At 39.2% G+C, this 18,868-nt stretch overlaps 1 protein-coding gene and 1 long non-coding RNA gene across 2 annotated transcripts; one reads left to right on the forward strand and one right to left on the reverse strand.

The window, feature by feature from the left end:
- The first annotated feature begins 6,439 nt into the window (after nucleotides 1–6,439).
- LOC124260393 lies at nucleotides 6,440–8,637 on the forward strand. The gene is made up of 4 exons (XR_006894066.1): nucleotides 6,440–7,084; nucleotides 7,718–7,782; nucleotides 7,995–8,060; nucleotides 8,383–8,637. It is a non-coding gene; the product is annotated as an uncharacterized LOC124260393 (long non-coding RNA).
- Nucleotides 8,638–9,661: 1,024 nt separating this feature from the next.
- On the reverse strand, nucleotides 9,662–11,392 carry LOC124260411 (probable serine/threonine-protein kinase dyrk2). The gene is made up of 6 exons (XM_046694718.1): nucleotides 11,159–11,392; nucleotides 10,928–11,029; nucleotides 10,719–10,796; nucleotides 10,560–10,610; nucleotides 10,198–10,476; nucleotides 9,662–9,894 (listed from the first exon to the last, which is right to left on the reverse strand). Exons 1-6 carry the CDS (start codon nucleotides 11,193–11,195, stop codon nucleotides 9,662–9,664), a joined length of 780 nt encoding a protein of 259 aa, XP_046550674.1. The 5' UTR covers nucleotides 11,196–11,392.
- Between the last annotated feature and the right edge of the window lie 7,476 nt (nucleotides 11,393–18,868).

Below are 18,868 nucleotides of genomic sequence, written 5' to 3' on the forward strand. Positions count from 1 at the left end.
CAGAGAGCTTGGTCCTCGAGGACCGTGAATAGGAGGCCATGGAAGATGATGATGGGGTGTGGGGGTGGGGGGTGTCGCGGGAGGTCTCCTTTTCCAGTATTCCAGCAATATCACGGTGGGGGACGAAAATGTGAATATTGGGGTATCCAGTGTATTAACGGACAGTATTCGAGAATAAATAAACACCGCACAATTCCATCTGTCTGAACAATAAAGCGCTATTCAGTGTTCAAGTGTGTACACCTATTCACTGAAGTTCAGGCACGCGTCGCATCATTATAGGTTTGGGTGTTTGGCAACTCACAGCTGTTGAAGTGCCCTGGAGTCACTGAGTTAATAATGGAGTGTTTTATCTATGGGTGAGGCAGGCTACGTTACTGTTCACGTCCTCATTACTAGAAATCTCTGTTTTAGTGAAGTCTCTTTTGCTAATCACGAGAGTGAGTGAGTGAACTAATCAACGGCAAATTGCATCATTTGGATGTACAAATACACAGATTATCTTATTATGTCTATATTCAATTCCGTTTTGACGTTGTAACCGCTCTCACTTGTTTGCTCATTATTGGAACAGATTAGCTGGCTACGGGCAGGGCTAACTATAGGTATATGTCCATTTTGTAGAGACATTAACTATTCAAGTCTGATACAAAAGGAAAGACAGAGATGTTTGTATTGGCAGTGTGATATCAGCATAAAAGCGTTCTGGAAATAAGGAGGGTGGAGTGAGTGAGTAAGTGAGTTAATATTTAACTTAACATCGGCAATATCTCAGCCATATCGTGACGGAAACAATTTATACAATATAAAAATAAAAACATGTTGGAGAGTAGAACCCGTCGACGATGGACAGTAAAAATACCAGAATATCACATATATGAACATAAAACTAGCATGTCAAACTAAAAGATTTTACTTAAAGAAGACAATACAATATAAAACATATTCAAAATTTATGCAATAATTCTATTTCTTTTAAAAAAACAAGTATTAAATGATAATTTACAGTAAAAAAGGGCCTTCAGTGTTATAACATTGAAACATTTATCCCTGGTGATGGAAAAATCAATGCAGTCAAGCAGGACATGCTTGACCTTGGTTCTCTCATCACAAGGGATACAGAATGGAGGATTTTCACCTTTCAATCAATATTCATGTGTATATCTTGTATGACCAATCCGACATCGTCGCATGATGACCTCCTCAAACCTGGACTGACAACCCAAGTTGGTGTAACCGATAGCTGGTTTAATTTCGTATAATTTATTGATACCTACTTGGATGTCCCACTTCTTTTGCAATAGATCTCAGATATTTGATCTTATCACGGCTTTATAATCAGAGTATGGGATAAGAAGTGGTGTCACGGATTTGTTGAGTGCTGCCTTAGCAGCAAAATTGGCCATTGTGTTACCAGTAATTCCCACATGGCTGGGTAACCAACAAAAGACGATGTCGCATTGGCCAGTAGCAAGATCATTATATAATTCAATGATTTCAATTAAAAGTGGGTGTTGAGAAGACAATCTTTTAATAGCCTGAGAATCTGAAAACATTATGTATTGTTTATGTTTAGGTTTTTTAATCAATATATTTAAGAGCTGTGAGTATGGCATTAGCTTCCGCTGTGAAAATATAGCTTTTATCAGGTAATCTAGAAGATATTATTTTTGATCCAATAACATTGGCACAAGCCACTGCGCCACTATCCATTATATTCCTGTTTATATTGTAATTCATTAATTTCTGATTTCTTAATATTTGTCAGAGTTAGGTCAACTTAAGGCCTCCCCAGTTGCCAAGGGGGAGAAGAAAGAAGACGCGAAGGAGATATGTTTTGCAGCTCAATGCCGCCAGCAGAAATGAATGGTTTAATTCTGTGCCCAAGAGGCGGAACAAGAGAAGACTGTTTCTTGTACAGATGATCATAAAGAGGATTAAAAACAAAGTTGTATACAGGGTTAGACTCACTAGAATATAGTTTAGTGATATATAGTAACGATAATTTTATACGGCGTTGTTTGAGAGATGGCTCATCAGCCTCTACAGAAAGACTGTCAATAGGAGAAGTTCGGAAAGATCCAACACAAAGTCTGAGACCTTGGTGATGAACAGAATCTAATACTTTAAGATTGCTCTTGCAGGCTCCACCATAAAAGATGGAACCATAATCGAGTTTAGAACGGACGAGTGATCTGTATAAGTGAAGAAGGGTTGACTGGTCCCCTCCCCACTTGGAGTTTGAAACAACCTTTAATAAATCAAGTGCCTTCATACATTTAGCTCTCAGAGATTTAATATGTGGTAAGAAAGGAAGATGTTGGTCAAATATTATTCCCAGAAATTTAGCTTCCTTTACAATTTTAATTGGAGTGCCTGCTAGATGCAATTCTGGGTCTCTGTGCGGCTTATATTTCCGACAGAAATGAATGCAATTAGTTTTAGTTTTTGAATACTTAAAACCATTTCGTTCTGACCAGTCATTAATTTTATTGAGGCATAACTGCAATTGTCTCTCAATCGTGTGCATATTTTACCTCGACAGGACACATTGATATCATCTACAAATAATGAACCATCAATGGATTCATTTAAAACTTTAGATAAGCTGTTTATTTTTATACTGAATAACGTTACAGATAAATATGCTACCTTGTGGTACACCTTGGTCTTGATCATACATATCAGACATGGTGGAACCCACACGTACCTGGAACTACTGATCTGTTAAAAACTGAGATATGAATTGAGACAAACGGCCTATCAATCCCATTTCATGAAGATCTTTTAAACTTCCATACTTCCAGGTCGTATCATACGCTTTCTTTAAATCGAAAAATATTGATACAGCATGTTGTTTCTCGATGATAGCATCCTTTACGAACGTTTCCAATCTAACTAAATGGTCTATGGTACTTCGATTTGTTCTAAAACCACACTGAATATTTGTTATAAGATTATTTGTTTCCAGGTGCCATGTCAGTCGGTTATTGACCATTCTCCCCATGGTTTTACATAAACAGCTGGTAAGAGATATTGGCCTATAATTAGAAGGATCTGTATGATCCCGGCCGGGTTTAGGTATAGAAATGACGACAGCATTCCGCCATGAAGAAGGGAAATTCCCAGTAGTGCATATATTGTCAAAGATACATAATAGTACTTCAAGACAAGTATCAGGCAAATGTTTTAACAGTTGATAATGAATATTATCACCCCCTGTTGCTGTATCGTGTGCTTATCATAAAGCAGTGTGTAATTCATGTAAGGAGAAAAGTTCATTATAGTCCTCACCGTTATCAGAATTAAACTTAAGTTTCTTTCATTCTTCCTGGACTTTAAATTTCTGAAATTTTGGTTGTAATTGATGAGGAAGAATGTTTGGCTAAAGATTCCCCAAGTTTGTTTGCGATATCTGCTGTATCTGTTAGTAATGTGTTACCCTCCTTTAGATGGTGAGCACGAGATCCGGAACCTTTACCTTTAATTTTCTGTATCACATTCCAAATTTTAGACATTGGAGTTTTGGAATTGATTTTAGATACATATTTGTGCCAAGATTGGAGTTTAGATTGCTTGAAGGTGCCTCGGGCTTTAGCATATGATATCTTGAAATTGTTTAAGTTGTGGACAGTGGGGTGATTGCGAAAATACTTTCTGCCTTCCTCCTAGCTTTTCTAGCTTGTTTACAGTCGTCAGTATACCATGGTTTTCGTATATGTGGATTTGAGGAGGATTTAGGAATAGTTTCATTTGCATTTGTCAGTAATTCTTCTGAAAAGATCTGAATGGGGTCGGAAGCATTAAAAATTAATTCAGGCGTAATTGTCCATTGACATAATGTCTCAAATAAAGACTTATTTGCTGTTGTAAAATTATATCTTGATGAAGGTTGAGTATCAGCTGGATGAACGAGTGAAAGTAAAGTTTGGAAAATGGTCACTTCCACAAAGAGCATGATGAACTGACCATTCGAATTCATAGAGCAGTTCTGAATCTGTCAGTGACAAATCAAGTGAGGAGTATGTGCCTGTTGCAGGGTGTAAATATGTATGTGAACCATCATTAGAAATACATAAATCATTATTGGTAATAAAATCCTCTAGGACCTTGCCCTTAGAGTTTGTGTGTAGACCACCCCAGAGCGGATTGTGGCCATTCAGATCACCCATGATGACACATGGTTTAGGTAATTGATCATATAATGACTGAAGGTCAGACTGCTGAAGAACAAAAGAAGGCGAAACATACAAGAACACAATGTAAACACCATATTTTAATATAATTCGGATGGTAACAGCCTGAAGATTATTGTTCAGTTTGACAGGGCTGTGGATCACTCCCTCCCTCACCAAGATAGAAGAACCTCCAGTGGCTCTATCACCAGGAGGAGAAGAACAAAGATAATAGTTGTAACGTCATTTAATTGTGTCTGTCTGCTTTAAATATGTTTCCTGCAGACAGAAAGCTGATGGTTTGTAGTATTGTACCAGAAATTGTAAATCATTAAAATTTGTTTTAAATCCTCTACAATTCCACTGAATCAAAGGTTGAGAACTATTCATCTCTTTGGCGGATTGACTGGAGATCTGGCTCGCCCATTTCTTTAAGGCGATAAACTTGTTGTCCTGCGATGGATGCTTTCTGTCCATCTCATCCAGTGATCCAAACTTGTAGTGAAGTTTTGTAGGATCATTTGATCCTTTAGATATCCTTTCAAGCTGTTTGTTGCGAGACAATGAGTCAATTGTTTGCCTTGCTAAACCATTCCTTTTTTTATTTTGATGAGTCATTTTGTGATCCTGATCTTTGAGGTGGTGTCACAGAGGTGGTTTGTGAAGAAATCTGTTCAGCTGGGAAGGGATCCGCAGTCTGAGTAAAAGAATCAGATGGACAGTGGGCTTCAGGATTAATAGAAGTTATCCAGTCAAATCTGTTTGACACTAAACTATTGCTGAGGAAACTGTTGGAGTTTTGGTAACAGAAGCATACGTTTCAGTCTGGTCTGTAGTAGATACCAGTTTCTTTGCCTCAGTGTAAGAAATATTCTTTGTACATTTTATTTTACTTATTTCCATTTCGTTTTTGTCCATACTGGGCAGGCTTTACTCGATGGTGAGTGTGCTCCAGAACAATTCTGGCACTATTTAACAACACTGTTACAATCTTCTGTAACATGGGAAGTTGGGCTACAGTGTGCACACGTGATTTTGTTTTTGCAGGAATTAGATTCATGATCAAACTTCTGACATTTAAAGCATCTCAATGGGTTAGGTATGTACATTTCAACATGCATGTTGCCATACCCTGCTTTAACTGATTTTGGTGCAATTGGAGATGAAAAGGAAAATAAGTATGTGTTTGTTTTGAACGTTTCCGTGCCTTGTCGCCTGGTAAATCTTTTCACAAATGTAACCCCTTGATCATGCATTTCTGAAACTATATCCAACTCTGACATGTCATCAAAGAGTCGATCACGATCTCTTATGATGCCTTTGCTGGTGTTCAAGGATCTGTGAGAAGATACTGACAAAGAAATTCCAACAAGTTCCTCTACTGACATTAGGTTTGTGGCTTGCTGTCGCCTGGCACATTCAGTTAGGATGGAACCAGTCCTCAAACGTTTGATAGTTTTAACATCACCTGCAATTCCATAAATACCCTTTGCAACCGCAAAAGGGTTCAATTTGATTGGTGTCTTATCAGGTGTTTCCATCACCAGGAATCGTGGCCAATACTCCACTGGGTTTGTTCAGAATCAACTTCTAGAGTACGTTTTGATTTTTTGATGGGGGGTTTGAGAAGCCATGGTTGTGTGATTAAGGTTCATAATCCCTACTCCCCACCCGCCACCGAGTGCCAATAAAGGCAGTATCCTATTGCCTGTGGATGTCCAACAGACAGATACCAGGGATATAGGGATGATATACACCAGTAGTAAGTCCTACCAGTTTGGCCCATGAGCCATCGCCTTCTGGTACCGGCATCTAGGCAAATTTTCTCAAATTTGAAAATCCATGTAATAGTTTATACACAAAATAAAACATTTAAATAATGTGTCCAAATAGAACCAAGCCAAAAATGATAGAGCAATGAAATTTAGTGCTCAGGGCTCGGCATGACCAGCCGATTGGTTGAACCGGGCCCATTCAAGTAAGGGGCGATGTGGTGTGTTGGGCAAAGGAACACTGTTCCTGGAACCAGTGCCCTCAACCACCAGACTCCCGTCCTCCACCGACACAGGGGCGCAACCCACGGCAAACGCTTTGGTGGACCAAATATAACCCCGGGTCCACAACGGGGGGTTGAAGAGCTCTTAGCGTTACCCAGCACCCACCACGAGGAGGTGGCTCTTCACGGGTGCCTCCAGTTAAATAGCATCTACACGGGAGTGAGTGAGTTTGGTTCAAGTCAAGTCGGTAGTATTTCAGTCAGTAGTATAGTGTGGTCTGTTTCCCGGAAAAGCGCCCTATGTTAAACCAATACCCTGCTCCGCAGCCCTGAACTGCTATCCCTCCTCGTAATCTCTAAGGGTATACACGAACCAGATAAACATACACCCAAAGGTAAACATATATCACACGTGTTCGATAAGAATCACTATACCTGAAGACTAGTCACCTCATCTAGAACATCTATGACCCAGAAACCTAATACCACAGTAACACTAATGTACTTAATCCACGAAGTTTGGGGGTCACGGAAAAATGCTAATATCACATACAATAACAATGGACTCGAAATCGCAAACTACCAAAACGTCCATTCTCTTTCAGGAGAACATTAATATATTAATGATGATTGACAATAACTTGTCTTATGTAAATATCTCATATTCATTATGCACTATATAAGTCGAGATTATAAACACATCATCATGTCGAACGTCACCGCTGTGAAAATCAACAAAATTTTAAATCACATGTTCAATGTGAAGAAGAAGACAAGACTACTCACCAAAGAGGAAAAGACAATGCGAGTGGATAGGATAGTGGATGTACTGTTCATGCAAGTGAACAGTAAATACCCGAAGGTAGTGCTCCGGCGCATCGAGGATCATCCACCCAACAAAGTCGTTGGAAAGGTAATTATTCTATTTATTGTTGATAATGGTAATTATTCATCATTGACGACTAGATGATTGTCTAGTCCAGATTCGTTTGTTTTAGGTGCCTCTGAGCTACTCATTCATGTTTGTAGTTTTGTATATTATATTTACTATATTACGAATAGGTAGGATATAATGAAGATCGTATATCGCGTGTTATAAATCACCAATCTTTATCATATCCATACATCGGTGTGTGGTCTTTCTTGTGAACCCCAACTATCGCAACGGAGTGAACTTACTGCAACCCATATTCGATGGACTTATCCGAGATCACTAAGCATCGTTCCATCCACAAATGTACTAAGTGTTTACGGGTTTGGCTAATACAACACGGTTATGTAGTATCAACAGAAGAAGCGTACTACACTCCGGGGATTGTAACAACAGAGTTGTTCACTACGAGATTATTACTCTCAACCACACTGAACTCGACCCCAAACACCAACATTGCTAAATAACTACTCACGATGGTTGTGTAGTCATTTCCCAGATTGCTCCCCGCCGTCATCCAGTAAAAATACCTTACATATCATTTAATGACGAGAATTTATATAGGTTATGTATCATTTACTACCCTGAAAATAATATCATATTAAATATTTTCAGACCCGACCTCAGAGAAAAATGAAGGAAAAACGAACATGCGCATTTTGCAAGACATGCTGCTCGAGGTAGGATTATGTGTGAACTATCCTCATAGGACTCGATCCTAACATCATCAGTCATCATGGGATAACCACCCACGACGATGGTTAAGTCAACTCACACACCGCTCTCCACCAACATCCAGTAAATAGCTTACACAGCATTCGATGACAAGAATTTGTATAGAGTATGTATCATTTACTAATCATAAAATAATTAACAAATTCCATATTTTCAGCAAACCCGACCTCAGAGGAAAATGAGAAAAACGACATGCGCGTTTTTTACAAGACATACTACTCAGGTGGGATTATGTGTGAACTATTCTCGCTGATAGATTCATCCACTCTCTTTTACATATAAACTTCTCAACTAGTCTCGCTTTGATAAAGTGTTGTCAATACTTAGCTACTATTCAACGAGTAAGATTCCATTAGGGTTTATTTTACCAGTAATTACTAATGAAACATCAAATGTCCAAGAAGATTACGTCGGTGAGAGGGTGGTAGTAATCCTATACTCGAATACCGTGAAGCGGGTTGCGTCTTACAATGTAAAGAACAATAATACTGTGTTAATCTCGTATAATGCGCTGAATTACTTTGTTTGTTTTTTCGTCCTTACAGGTTTTCACTGGGTAAACAATCCGATTCGGAGTAAGCAGCATGGTAAATAATACCCACGCGAAGCATGCCGATCGAGGAAATACACCCAACTTAACGAGAGACAATGCTCGATGTGAATGGTTGAATTGTAATGCAATATATGTGATGATTTGAAGCATCACTATTGTAAATATACCACTGTAACATCAGAAATGAGTAAAAATCTTTTTATTATTCCAACGATTGTAATATGTATGAAGGTGAAATAGTGTTGAATCCGACATAGGTGAGTGTGAGTAGTTAGTTTACGTCGCGCTCAGCAATGTTTCAGCTACACTACCCCGGCGATCTGCTTACAAATCGAACCCAACCACTAGATTTGGTTTAGTCGCCTTTTACAACAAGTAAGGGTTCCTAAGAACAATAATATACAAATCTACAAACTAAAAGAAACACGAATGAATTAGTTTTACATCGAGTTGAATCCGACATAGGTGAGTGTGAGTAGTTAGTTTACGTCGCGCTCAGCAATGTTTCAGCTACACTACCCCGGCGATCTGCTTACAAATCGAACCCAACCACTAGATCTGGTTTAGTCGCCTTTTACAACAAGTAAGGGTTCCTAAGAAGACTCGAATGGTTTAGTCGCCTTTTACAACAAGTAAGGGTTCCTAAGAACAATAATATACAAATCTACAAACTAAAAGAAACACGAATGAATTAGTTTTACGTCGAGTTGAATCCGACATAGGTGAGTGTGAGTAGTTAGTTTACGTCGCGCTCAGCAATGTTTCAGCTACACTACCCGGCAATCTGGTTACAAATCGAACCCAACCACTAGATCTGGTTTAGTCGCCTTTTACAACAAGCACGGGTTCCTAACAACAATATCAGCACTGTGAAGTTGGATGATGTTAGATGATTACATGATTAGGTGTAGCGCAAAAAAGAGTCAAAAATATGTAAGACGTTCAGGGCGCCTCCTGTTTCTAACGGGACGCTGGTGAGGTTGTTGAGGATCGGGGCCATCTGGTTCAATTCTGTTAACTCGTTGTCGTCCTCTTCTTCCGCGCAGTTGTTGTTGTCGTCTCATGTCTCGCTGATGAGCTTGTTGTGGTACTACGCGAGGTTGATTACCCAGGGGAGGTTGTTGCTGGGGGAAGCGCTCATTGTTCAGGTCGAGGACCGCTAGTAGGATCCTAAATATGATCTGTCTCAAGTTAATGAGACAGAGTCCTAATAGGCAGAGGATCCCGTCTCTCAATAGATCTATGAGGAAAAAGAATAAAACAGAAATATATTACTGGGAGAACATTTCTATTTCCTCCGCTTCGTTAATCATGATCTCATCGAATACGTTACGCGGAGGAGAGCTTGTATCCGTGAAGAGATTGAATCCTCGTCCTCTATTTTCCAGTTCCATAGATCGTCGACGACGTCGTTTGATGTGAATAAGAATACCCAGAACAATTCCTCCCATAACCACTATCATTGTAACGGACACCGTTGACGCAATTGTGATAATCTCCCCTGCTGGAAATATATAATGAATGATAAGTTCATTATAATATACATATATTTATCAATTATCAATGTCCTCATAGTCTCTGTCAATTTCGGAACTATTTCCATTCGAATTCACTCTCGATCTTAAAAGCCGACCCATTTCAAAACTATCGGGGAGAGTTATTCGCATATGGAGGTAGCGTAACTTTCTACGCAAACCACGGACCATGAAATATAAAATACCGCTTATAAACAATAAGGAAAAGCAAATAACTAAACTTATTCCAAAATTATAAATATTAATCACACCTCTCTTATTAATGTCTATACCTCCTGCTAGAGTCATAGTTGAGTTGTCTTTAACAGTAGTACTTCCAGCATTGGTAGTTGTGTGAACATCAACTACACCGGTGTTGTTAGTAATAGTCTTAGCATCAGGGATGTTGTTACGGGAACTAACAACACTAACAGCCATAACATCAGCATGCGTAGTAGTAGTAGTAGTAGTAGTAGTAGTAGTAGTAGTAGTAGTAGTAGTAGTAGTAGTAGTATCGGTGATGGTATCGCCGAACGAAAGCAGGGTGGTTATTGCATTCTTTTTAGTGGAATCTGAAAATAAAAATAGGAACTACGACTGCGCATAAACTATTAGTATTATAACACGACAATAGATGATACAATAAAGAACCTACCACTGTAACTCGGTACACTCGATGACGTAGTCTTGTCCTTCGTGCGCTCATCTGAAAGCAACAAAAGTTTAAGATGAAGCACACAATGAATGTAATCATCAATTAGCGAGCGAGTAGAAAATAACACTATCCTCAACATATTCCAGAAAAGCTACTCACCAATGATCTTCTTCCCTCCTCCCGTGGTCCCGTCGTCCTTCTTCGTGGTCCCGCTCTCCTCCGACGAAGACCTCACAACTGAGACGAGAACAGAATCACAGAATAAGGATTGAGTTAGTATTCTACGAACGCTTCATTCATATCGTTAAAGGTGAACTCGTCGTGTTGCTAATTATCGACACATCTGTATCCTCGTTTTTCTTACTTACTGATAGTCAAAGTGCTACTGCGTTGTTCGTTGTCCGAGGAAGACGTTGTCATCGTGGTTCCACTCGTCGAGGAGATGATGCCGAGGATGGTTCGATCTGATGCTGTAGAGAGAGAGAGAGAGAAAGAGAGAAGATAAACATTTGTAGTGCCCGAGAGCATACTATTAAACATTCCATAAACAATATCCAGTTGCAGGAACATTATCTCTTATCTAAGAAGATGATACTTACAAAGTGCCTTAACGAACGTTGTCGTCGTTGTTATCATGGATGCATCAGTCGTCTGAAATACAACATAACCATCGAATCATTTACTAAAATGAATAGATCAATTAACTATGTATAAACAACGATTAATGGACTAATTTACTAGAAATCAGTACAAACACGCTATGACATCAAACAACAAGTGGAAATAAAACAATAACAACAAATGTCATCCTATATATCACCAAATGCTAGATATCATCTCTCAATCACACGCACCACAATTACTCGCAGAGAATAACTACTACTACTACTACTACTACTACTACTACTACTGGTGAAACATATTAATCCCTTAACCACGCAAAGGACCGACCGACGAAGGTTAATAATTAATACTCCATATTAAATGAGTTTACTTTATCATACATCATCATCTCCCAATCAACATGATCACTTTTTTTTCCCAAATATTTTAAGATTCGAACACGCGCGCACAACATGGTACAGATCCACATCCTCCTCTGTTGTAGAAATAGTTTACTTGCAGAGAATAACTACTACTACTACTACTACCCCTATCTGCTTCATTTCCATCAAATCATCTGTAAAACATATTAACATAAATAATCACGAGAGAGAGAGAGAGAGAGAGAGCTTAATGTTTACTTACCATCATTGGACACAGAACTCTGTCTCGGTACACTCTCACAAAACTTGGTCGCGCGATCTTCTCGCAGTCCACCCGGCTGTTGCTGAGGTCCACTACTCTCAGATTAGGAAACGATTTTCTATCAATAATGAATGGCTCGTCCCAGTCATGTCCCGTGACACGCACGATCTCGGGGCGTGGGACGATGTCGATGACATCCCGACTACCCCTCCCAAAGCACACCAACTCCCCATCATCCGAATAACATCTTGGAATTCCTATATTCATCGAACTAACCAAAGTTAGCAACGCTAACATTCCCGGCATCTGTAGCATCATTGTAAGTATCGGTCAAATGCTGTGGTCCACCTTTGACCAGTGTCGTCCAACTCTAATCAGTGATATTATCACGCGCGCTGTGTTGCTGCTACCCTCCCGCACACCCCTCCCTATACTGTTATATCAAATCAGTTATCTTTCGTATAATATTTAAATAAAGTTGTACAAAATAATAATATGAACGCATTAAAACAATAAAATCAGGTAATATCACAACGAGGAAATTGATATGAATGTGAAATATAAAGAACTACTTTTTATCGCACTAGTTCGAGCGGACGTATTCGCAGTTAAGACAATACTCTCATTACCCCAAAAAAAATTTTTTTTAAAAATCGCAGAATATCCATCACTCAACCTCGAACATGTCATAAGTTGCATCTTTCTATTATGTTGAAGGATGCGAATAAGGAATTTACAGATATAAACTTTGATTAAATGTATAAATAATACTCTCAGCGTCCTCAGGATTAATGGTGATAATAAGAAGGTTGTTTGATATGATAAAAAGTAGGTGTATTAATCTAACCAACTATTACTTCTATATCGGAACAGTCACTGAACTTATTCTGTGTGAGGGAATGAATTGATAATAAAATATAATGAGTTGTCTCCCTTACACCATCATCGAACTGTATTGCTCTTCCTCTTAATGTTTCGCGCGGCGCGTGACAGATTCCAGAGGCTGGCATGTGTCACTGATAGTAATCTCATCAAATTAGAAACAGTTGTATTCCTCGCACCGTGGGAACCCTAAAATTGAGGGTCGATGTTCATCTCCGCTTGACCACGTAACAAACAGGAACTCTTTATTTTTATTTTATTTCCATAGGTGTCTGAATGTTAATACGCAAGTTATATACTAGACATCACACGAGCCATGGAGTGGACACAACAATCCTCCGATTTATACCCACGACGAAGGAGGGGAGGGCTGACTGGGTTACGAATATTCACGACTTTTAACAAGCTCACGTGTGTGTGTGTGTGTGTGTGTGTGTGTGTGTGTGTGTGTGTGTGTGTGTGTGTGAACTCTTTTGAGAGAGCATGGTACTAAATACCTGAGTGAAATAAATGTAATCAAAATTTGTATTTTTTTCTTATTCCTCGCGTTATCCCTTTAGATTCGTATATCACACACACACACACACACACACACACACACACACACACACACACACACACACACACACACAGACACAGACACAGAGTTACCTCGCTATGCTTTAATATCAAATCAGTTGTCTTTCGCATTACACATTTAATTAAAGTTGTACGAATAATAATTCGAACGTATTAGTAGTCTAGATATAAACTAGAATAAATATCACAAAAGGAGAGTTTTGTTTTGTTGTTTTTTAAACCACACTAGCCATCATCGATCCTATAAAGAGCATGGGTGTGTATGTCAAGTTAGAAAGCGGTATCTCCCTTACGCACCATTGTGGAAAAGACGATTGATATGTTTATTCGCAATGCATGATCGACTCCAGGTGCTGGCTCCGAGTCGAGAGAGACTAACGTGTAATACACAAGTTTTACACTAGCGCTCGTTAACAACCCTCTTGAACCCGGTGCGTTACATAAGGAGTGTAAATTATGTACACGAAGGAGGGGAATAAACTATTGATAGACTTTCTTTTAAAATCACCTCTACTAATCAAGGATCTCGTTAGTGGAACTAACAACACTAACAACCACAGCATCACTAAGTGTAGTAGTAGTAGTAGTAGTAGTGGTGGTGATGGTGATGACGATGGTTAAAAGTTGAGTGGTTATTGCATTCTTTTTAGTGTTATCTGAAATATAAAATATGAACTACTGCTAACACTATTACCAACACCGGTGTGCAGTTGATGTTCGCATAATGGTATCTTAAAAATAAATAAGAACTACTGCTAACACTATTACTAACACCAATGAATTATGCTACCTCCATATGCGAATAACTCTTCCTAATAGTTTTGAAATGTGTTAGGTTTTAACATCGGGAAGTGAATTCGAATGGAAATAGTTCCGAAATTGACAGAGACTATGAGGACATCGATAAATATATGTATATTATAACGAACTTATCATTCATTATATATATTCCAACGAGGGAGTTTTGAATGGAAATAAAACCTAAGTGTATGAAACATCACTCTCATCTTCTTAACTACCTGATATGGAGGATGCCTTGGGGGAGGTATCTACTACAATCCATGAATAGTTTCAATTCTATCGTATCTACAACAGGAGACTTGTACATCTTTTACGAGTTAACGTTAAGGGTAATTATCCAAACATATCCAAGACATCGGGCAAGGTACTTGGAATGTCCATTAAGTGAAGTAGAGTTGATATATTTTACCGATCGTGTATGTATATACCTCAATTATGAATATTTCCAATTCTATCGTAACTACACTAGAGTCTTATAAATCATCCCAAGTTTGACATCAATGGTTAATTAACTAAAACATTCTCTTAGTTCAAGAGGAAAGCTAGCCAAACACCGTTAAGTTAATGCGAGATAACATTTTTTCAGAATAGTATATATATGCACCCATATTTCCACCCAAAGAGACGAATTCGACGCTGATCCTCGTGATACGCCGTCGATAGCCTCACAGCTGTGGAAGACGACATGATGAGTGAAGAGACTCAGTTACCCGTGATGATGACAGTTAAGAAGGGAAAGTTCACGCCGGTCATTAACAAAGGTGCGGAGTCTGCGCTACCTACAACACCAGTTAAGAAAGGAAAATCCTCACCAATCATTAACAAGGATCGTAAACGAGGCAAACAACAGACTAACAGTAAACTAGCGAAGCGAGTAAAATGGGACCCCAACGACGAGCTCGAGGACACCGAAACGGTTATATTGACTGATTCGGAATCATCTGTTGAAGATATGATCCAACCAAGGAAGAGATTCGTCCGTGAAGAAGATGCGGATGACGATGATGATGCTGAACACACATCAAACGCTTCAGACCAAGATGTGGAGATAGTGTGCGATGAGGAATTCGATGATGACGATGACGACGAAGATACCGACTCCGACAGAACAGAGGAGGATGATTATACGACTTGTAAAATAAAGAACACAGTCTCCAATTCGATTACAGTGAAATTTGATGAGGCATCTAAATTCGTTTTCATAACAAAGAGGACCTCCGACGGAAAAACCAGGAGACTACGCTTCCCGGAGATTATCATCAAAAAGGTAAGAATACAGAAATACAGATTCTGCTACCTTTCAGTATTGAGTTTCAACAGCTCTATCGCACCCATAACGCACGGGTAAAAATATTCGTACACAAGAAGTACATAATAGACTCGTTACATAAATAAAATCCGCATTTATTGTGATAAGCAAACAATTCTCAGCGTCTGTTTCTTCGATGCCTATATGTCTCCCTCCCTATCTGCTAATGCCAATAAGTAATACACATTTTCAGCGTAATTTGAACTCAACACCTAGTATCGGTCTCATGCGAGATAAACAAACCCAACCCAATCGCTCAGTATCCCGAGTATCCCTGACTGTTTCGCTTCGGGGAAAATAAGTTGAAGTACAAAATATTATAGTGATTACACACTTATCTATTGTACGGTAATAACTTGATTATATGGTTTTAACAAATAGCAATGTATTGTGTATATCATGAATAAGAGATAACTATATTTCATTATGTTCGTTTTTTAACGACCAATATATCGTTTGTTGATACAACTAAAATATAAATATTCTGCATTAATACTCACAAATATCTTAGTAATATTTTATGTATTATTTTTTAGCTCGGAGCGAAAGTTGGAGAAGTGAAGGAGGAATATACTCGTTTGAAGCACAAATTTAAGACAAGATATGAGGTGAAGAAAACCTCCCCCATCCTTCTCTCCAAAAGACCTTGTTATCGGGCAACGTTCGTGAAGCTCTCCAACTTTTGGTATCTTGATGTTCGTTCCTTTGGTGGGAAAAACGGGACGCGCTACGAGAGAAGGAACGGGATATGTTTCCCGGTGCAAGACTACTTTAAGACAATATCTCACCTATAGCTAATCAAGAATGGAAAGAAAAAATAGACAGAAGACGTCGAGGAAACAATATCAATGCAGTATATGCAAACAATTGGTGGAGGGCTATTATGCTTTTCGTCGGCATTTTGCGCTATGTTCTTGCGCGGAAAGACGTTACTTTCAATGTATAAAATGTAACTCGAAATTTGGTACCCGGAGAAAGTTTATTTATCACATAACCCGATGTGTAAAATATAATCAACATAATCAGGACAATCATCAACGAACGATGCTTCATCGGGGACGAGGAGGAGGGACGACTACTGATACACATGTTTCCAGCAGTAAACATCGCCGAAGTATTTATTTATGCGACCTTTGTGGAAAAACATTTTACGGAGTATATAAGTCATTCTATCGCCATAGAACAACGTGTTGTAACACCACCACCAGTGGTAATGTTGAAACAGATGATGAAGTTGGAACTGTTCATTTATGCGATCTGTGTGGGACGATGATGTGTAATGAAGACAGCGAAGCGTTTCGTCGCCACAGAACATTATGTAGTAACATCACTGATGTTGACGTTGTATCCTACAACTGTCCTGTGTGTTTTAGGACGTTTCTTACACGGACTAAGTTTAATAAGCACATTAAATCGTGCGGAAAACAAACCTCTGAAATACATTTATGCGATAGATGTGGCAACACATTCGGAAGTTGCGTACGATTGCTCAACACCTAAGGCAGTGTAAAGAAAATAGCGGTGGGAATAATGAGCGCAAAGAACCTTGTTTTAGGTGTCGTACGTGTCAGAAACCTTTTCCCAATCGTAAATTATTATGGCGACACCAACGACGACAACATCATGGTGGTGGTAGCGGCGAACGTCTTCAACCAGAACCCTGGGCGAGGGATGATGTTAAAAGACCTTGGACAGACGACGAAGGAACAGTTATAGACGAACCACTAGAGGATGTATACGACACTCATAGAGACATTATATTGCGTAGACACAATAATTCAGGAACTGTGGGAAACGTTGTTCATACCTACAATTTTCCGATGTCGGGAAATGAAGACCCAGAGGCGATTAACTATCAAGAACAATTGTCTTATATTTTTCAAAATGAACATAATTCGTTTAAGGTGAATCTCTCCTTCGGGGTAATCTTAAGACATCCCGAGAGCGGTGAGTACAGATATTTTGTACCTTATAGAAACACTTTTATCTTCGACACCCCTCCACTTGTTTCTAATTTTAAATCACTCCCTCGGTTGGTAAAGAGAATACAAAAGAAAAGCATTAACGATCACGTGCTTCAGCAGCGTCCTAATACAAAGTGGAAACCCGTTTTCATCACAAATGTATCATACTGGGTGTACAGGACTAGTTATGTCTTAGGTCGTTATCCGAGAGTTGAATTACCGCTATGGTTGAAATCTAAACGAAGCGTTCTGTTCACCAAGAGCAATCAGATCGATTCATTGTGTGCCTTCAGATGTTTGAGTCATCATCTAACGCATCGCGTTGTAATCAGACAATCTCCCCTGAAAAAGGTCTCAGTCTTGAATTTGTTTAGAACATGGGTGCGAGTAAAAAAGGAAAAAATATCTCTGCATACTTTTAGTGGGTTGAAAGTTCCTGATGATGTTCCTTTATTCGAAAAAACGTTTAATGTTCGGGTGAACATATTTCGTCTCTGTAACGAGGGAAACTCGTGTGAATCTGTGTATCTTTCAAAAAGGAAAACCGCGAAGGAGAGTTCCACTCTTAACATGAATTGTTATGAGAATCACCTGTCTTACATCACTAATCTTCAAGCTTATACTAAACGGTATAAGTGTCGTTTATGCGATGTGTGTTTCACAACACAAAGCAAGTGTAGGCGTCACGAAAAGTCTAACTGTTGTCAGAGGAGTAAAGTTAAGTACCCGGGTGGTTATTTTACTCCCCCGAAAAACATTTTTGAAGAGCTCCAAGAACAATGCAATATTCATGTGCCTGAAAAGGATAGATTATACGAATATCACGCCATGTTTGATGGTGAAGCTTTATTACTACAACAAAAACAACAGGACGGAGGTGAAGATGAACCAAAATCTACAACATGGACGGCGCGTCATCACCCTATATCCATCTCGGTTTGTTCCAACGTTCCGGGTTATGAGAATCCCAAATGCGTTGTAACATCCGACAAGGAATCCTTACTAGACGAAGTCGTTAACTACCTGTCGGAGATCAGCGATGAAGCACGGAGACTAACGGAGATTAGACTCGCACCCTCTCTACGACAACTCCAAGAACAGATGGATAAATTACACCATCGTAGAGAAATGAATACCACGGGAAACAAGGCGATGGGGGATTACGATGAGGATAGGGGAAAAGATCAAGTAGAAAACATCGATGAAGAAGATGATGAGGAAGAAGCAGATATTTCTGAGGCTATGTGTAATCGACTGTCGAAACCTAACGTGTACAATGAGATGATTCGACAACTGGATCAAACGTCCGAGATACACGTCGACTACAACGAGTGGGAGGATATTGCGGACGATGACGTGCGCTGCAACGCATCATCGTGGACGGAGATTGATGAATGGCTATACCAAAGGATGGTTTCCTTAACAAGAAAACTACATCAATATTCTTCTCAACTCCCCGTTTTGGGTTTTAACAGTTCGAAATATGACCTAAACTTATGGAAAAGTAAATTAGCTAAGACGCTTAA

Source organism: Haliotis rubra, unplaced genomic scaffold (genome assembly GCF_003918875.1).
Source record: "Haliotis rubra isolate DU_JTF1 unplaced genomic scaffold, ASM391887v1 Scf1189, whole genome shotgun sequence".
Classification (NCBI taxonomy): Eukaryota; Metazoa; Mollusca; class Gastropoda; order Lepetellida; family Haliotidae; genus Haliotis; species Haliotis rubra.

Coding starts and splice junctions, on each gene's coding strand:
- LOC124260411 (XM_046694718.1), bottom strand. CDS start 11,195: ATGATAACAACGACGACAACGTTCGTTAAGGCACTTT. Junction 11,030..11,158: donor AACGTTCGTTAAGGCACTTT/GTAAGTATCATC, acceptor CTCTCTCTACAG/CATCAGATCGAACCATCCTC. Junction 10,611..10,718: donor AGGAGGGAAGAAGATCATTG/GTGAGTAGCTTT, acceptor TGTTGCTTTCAG/ATGAGCGCACGAAGGACAAG.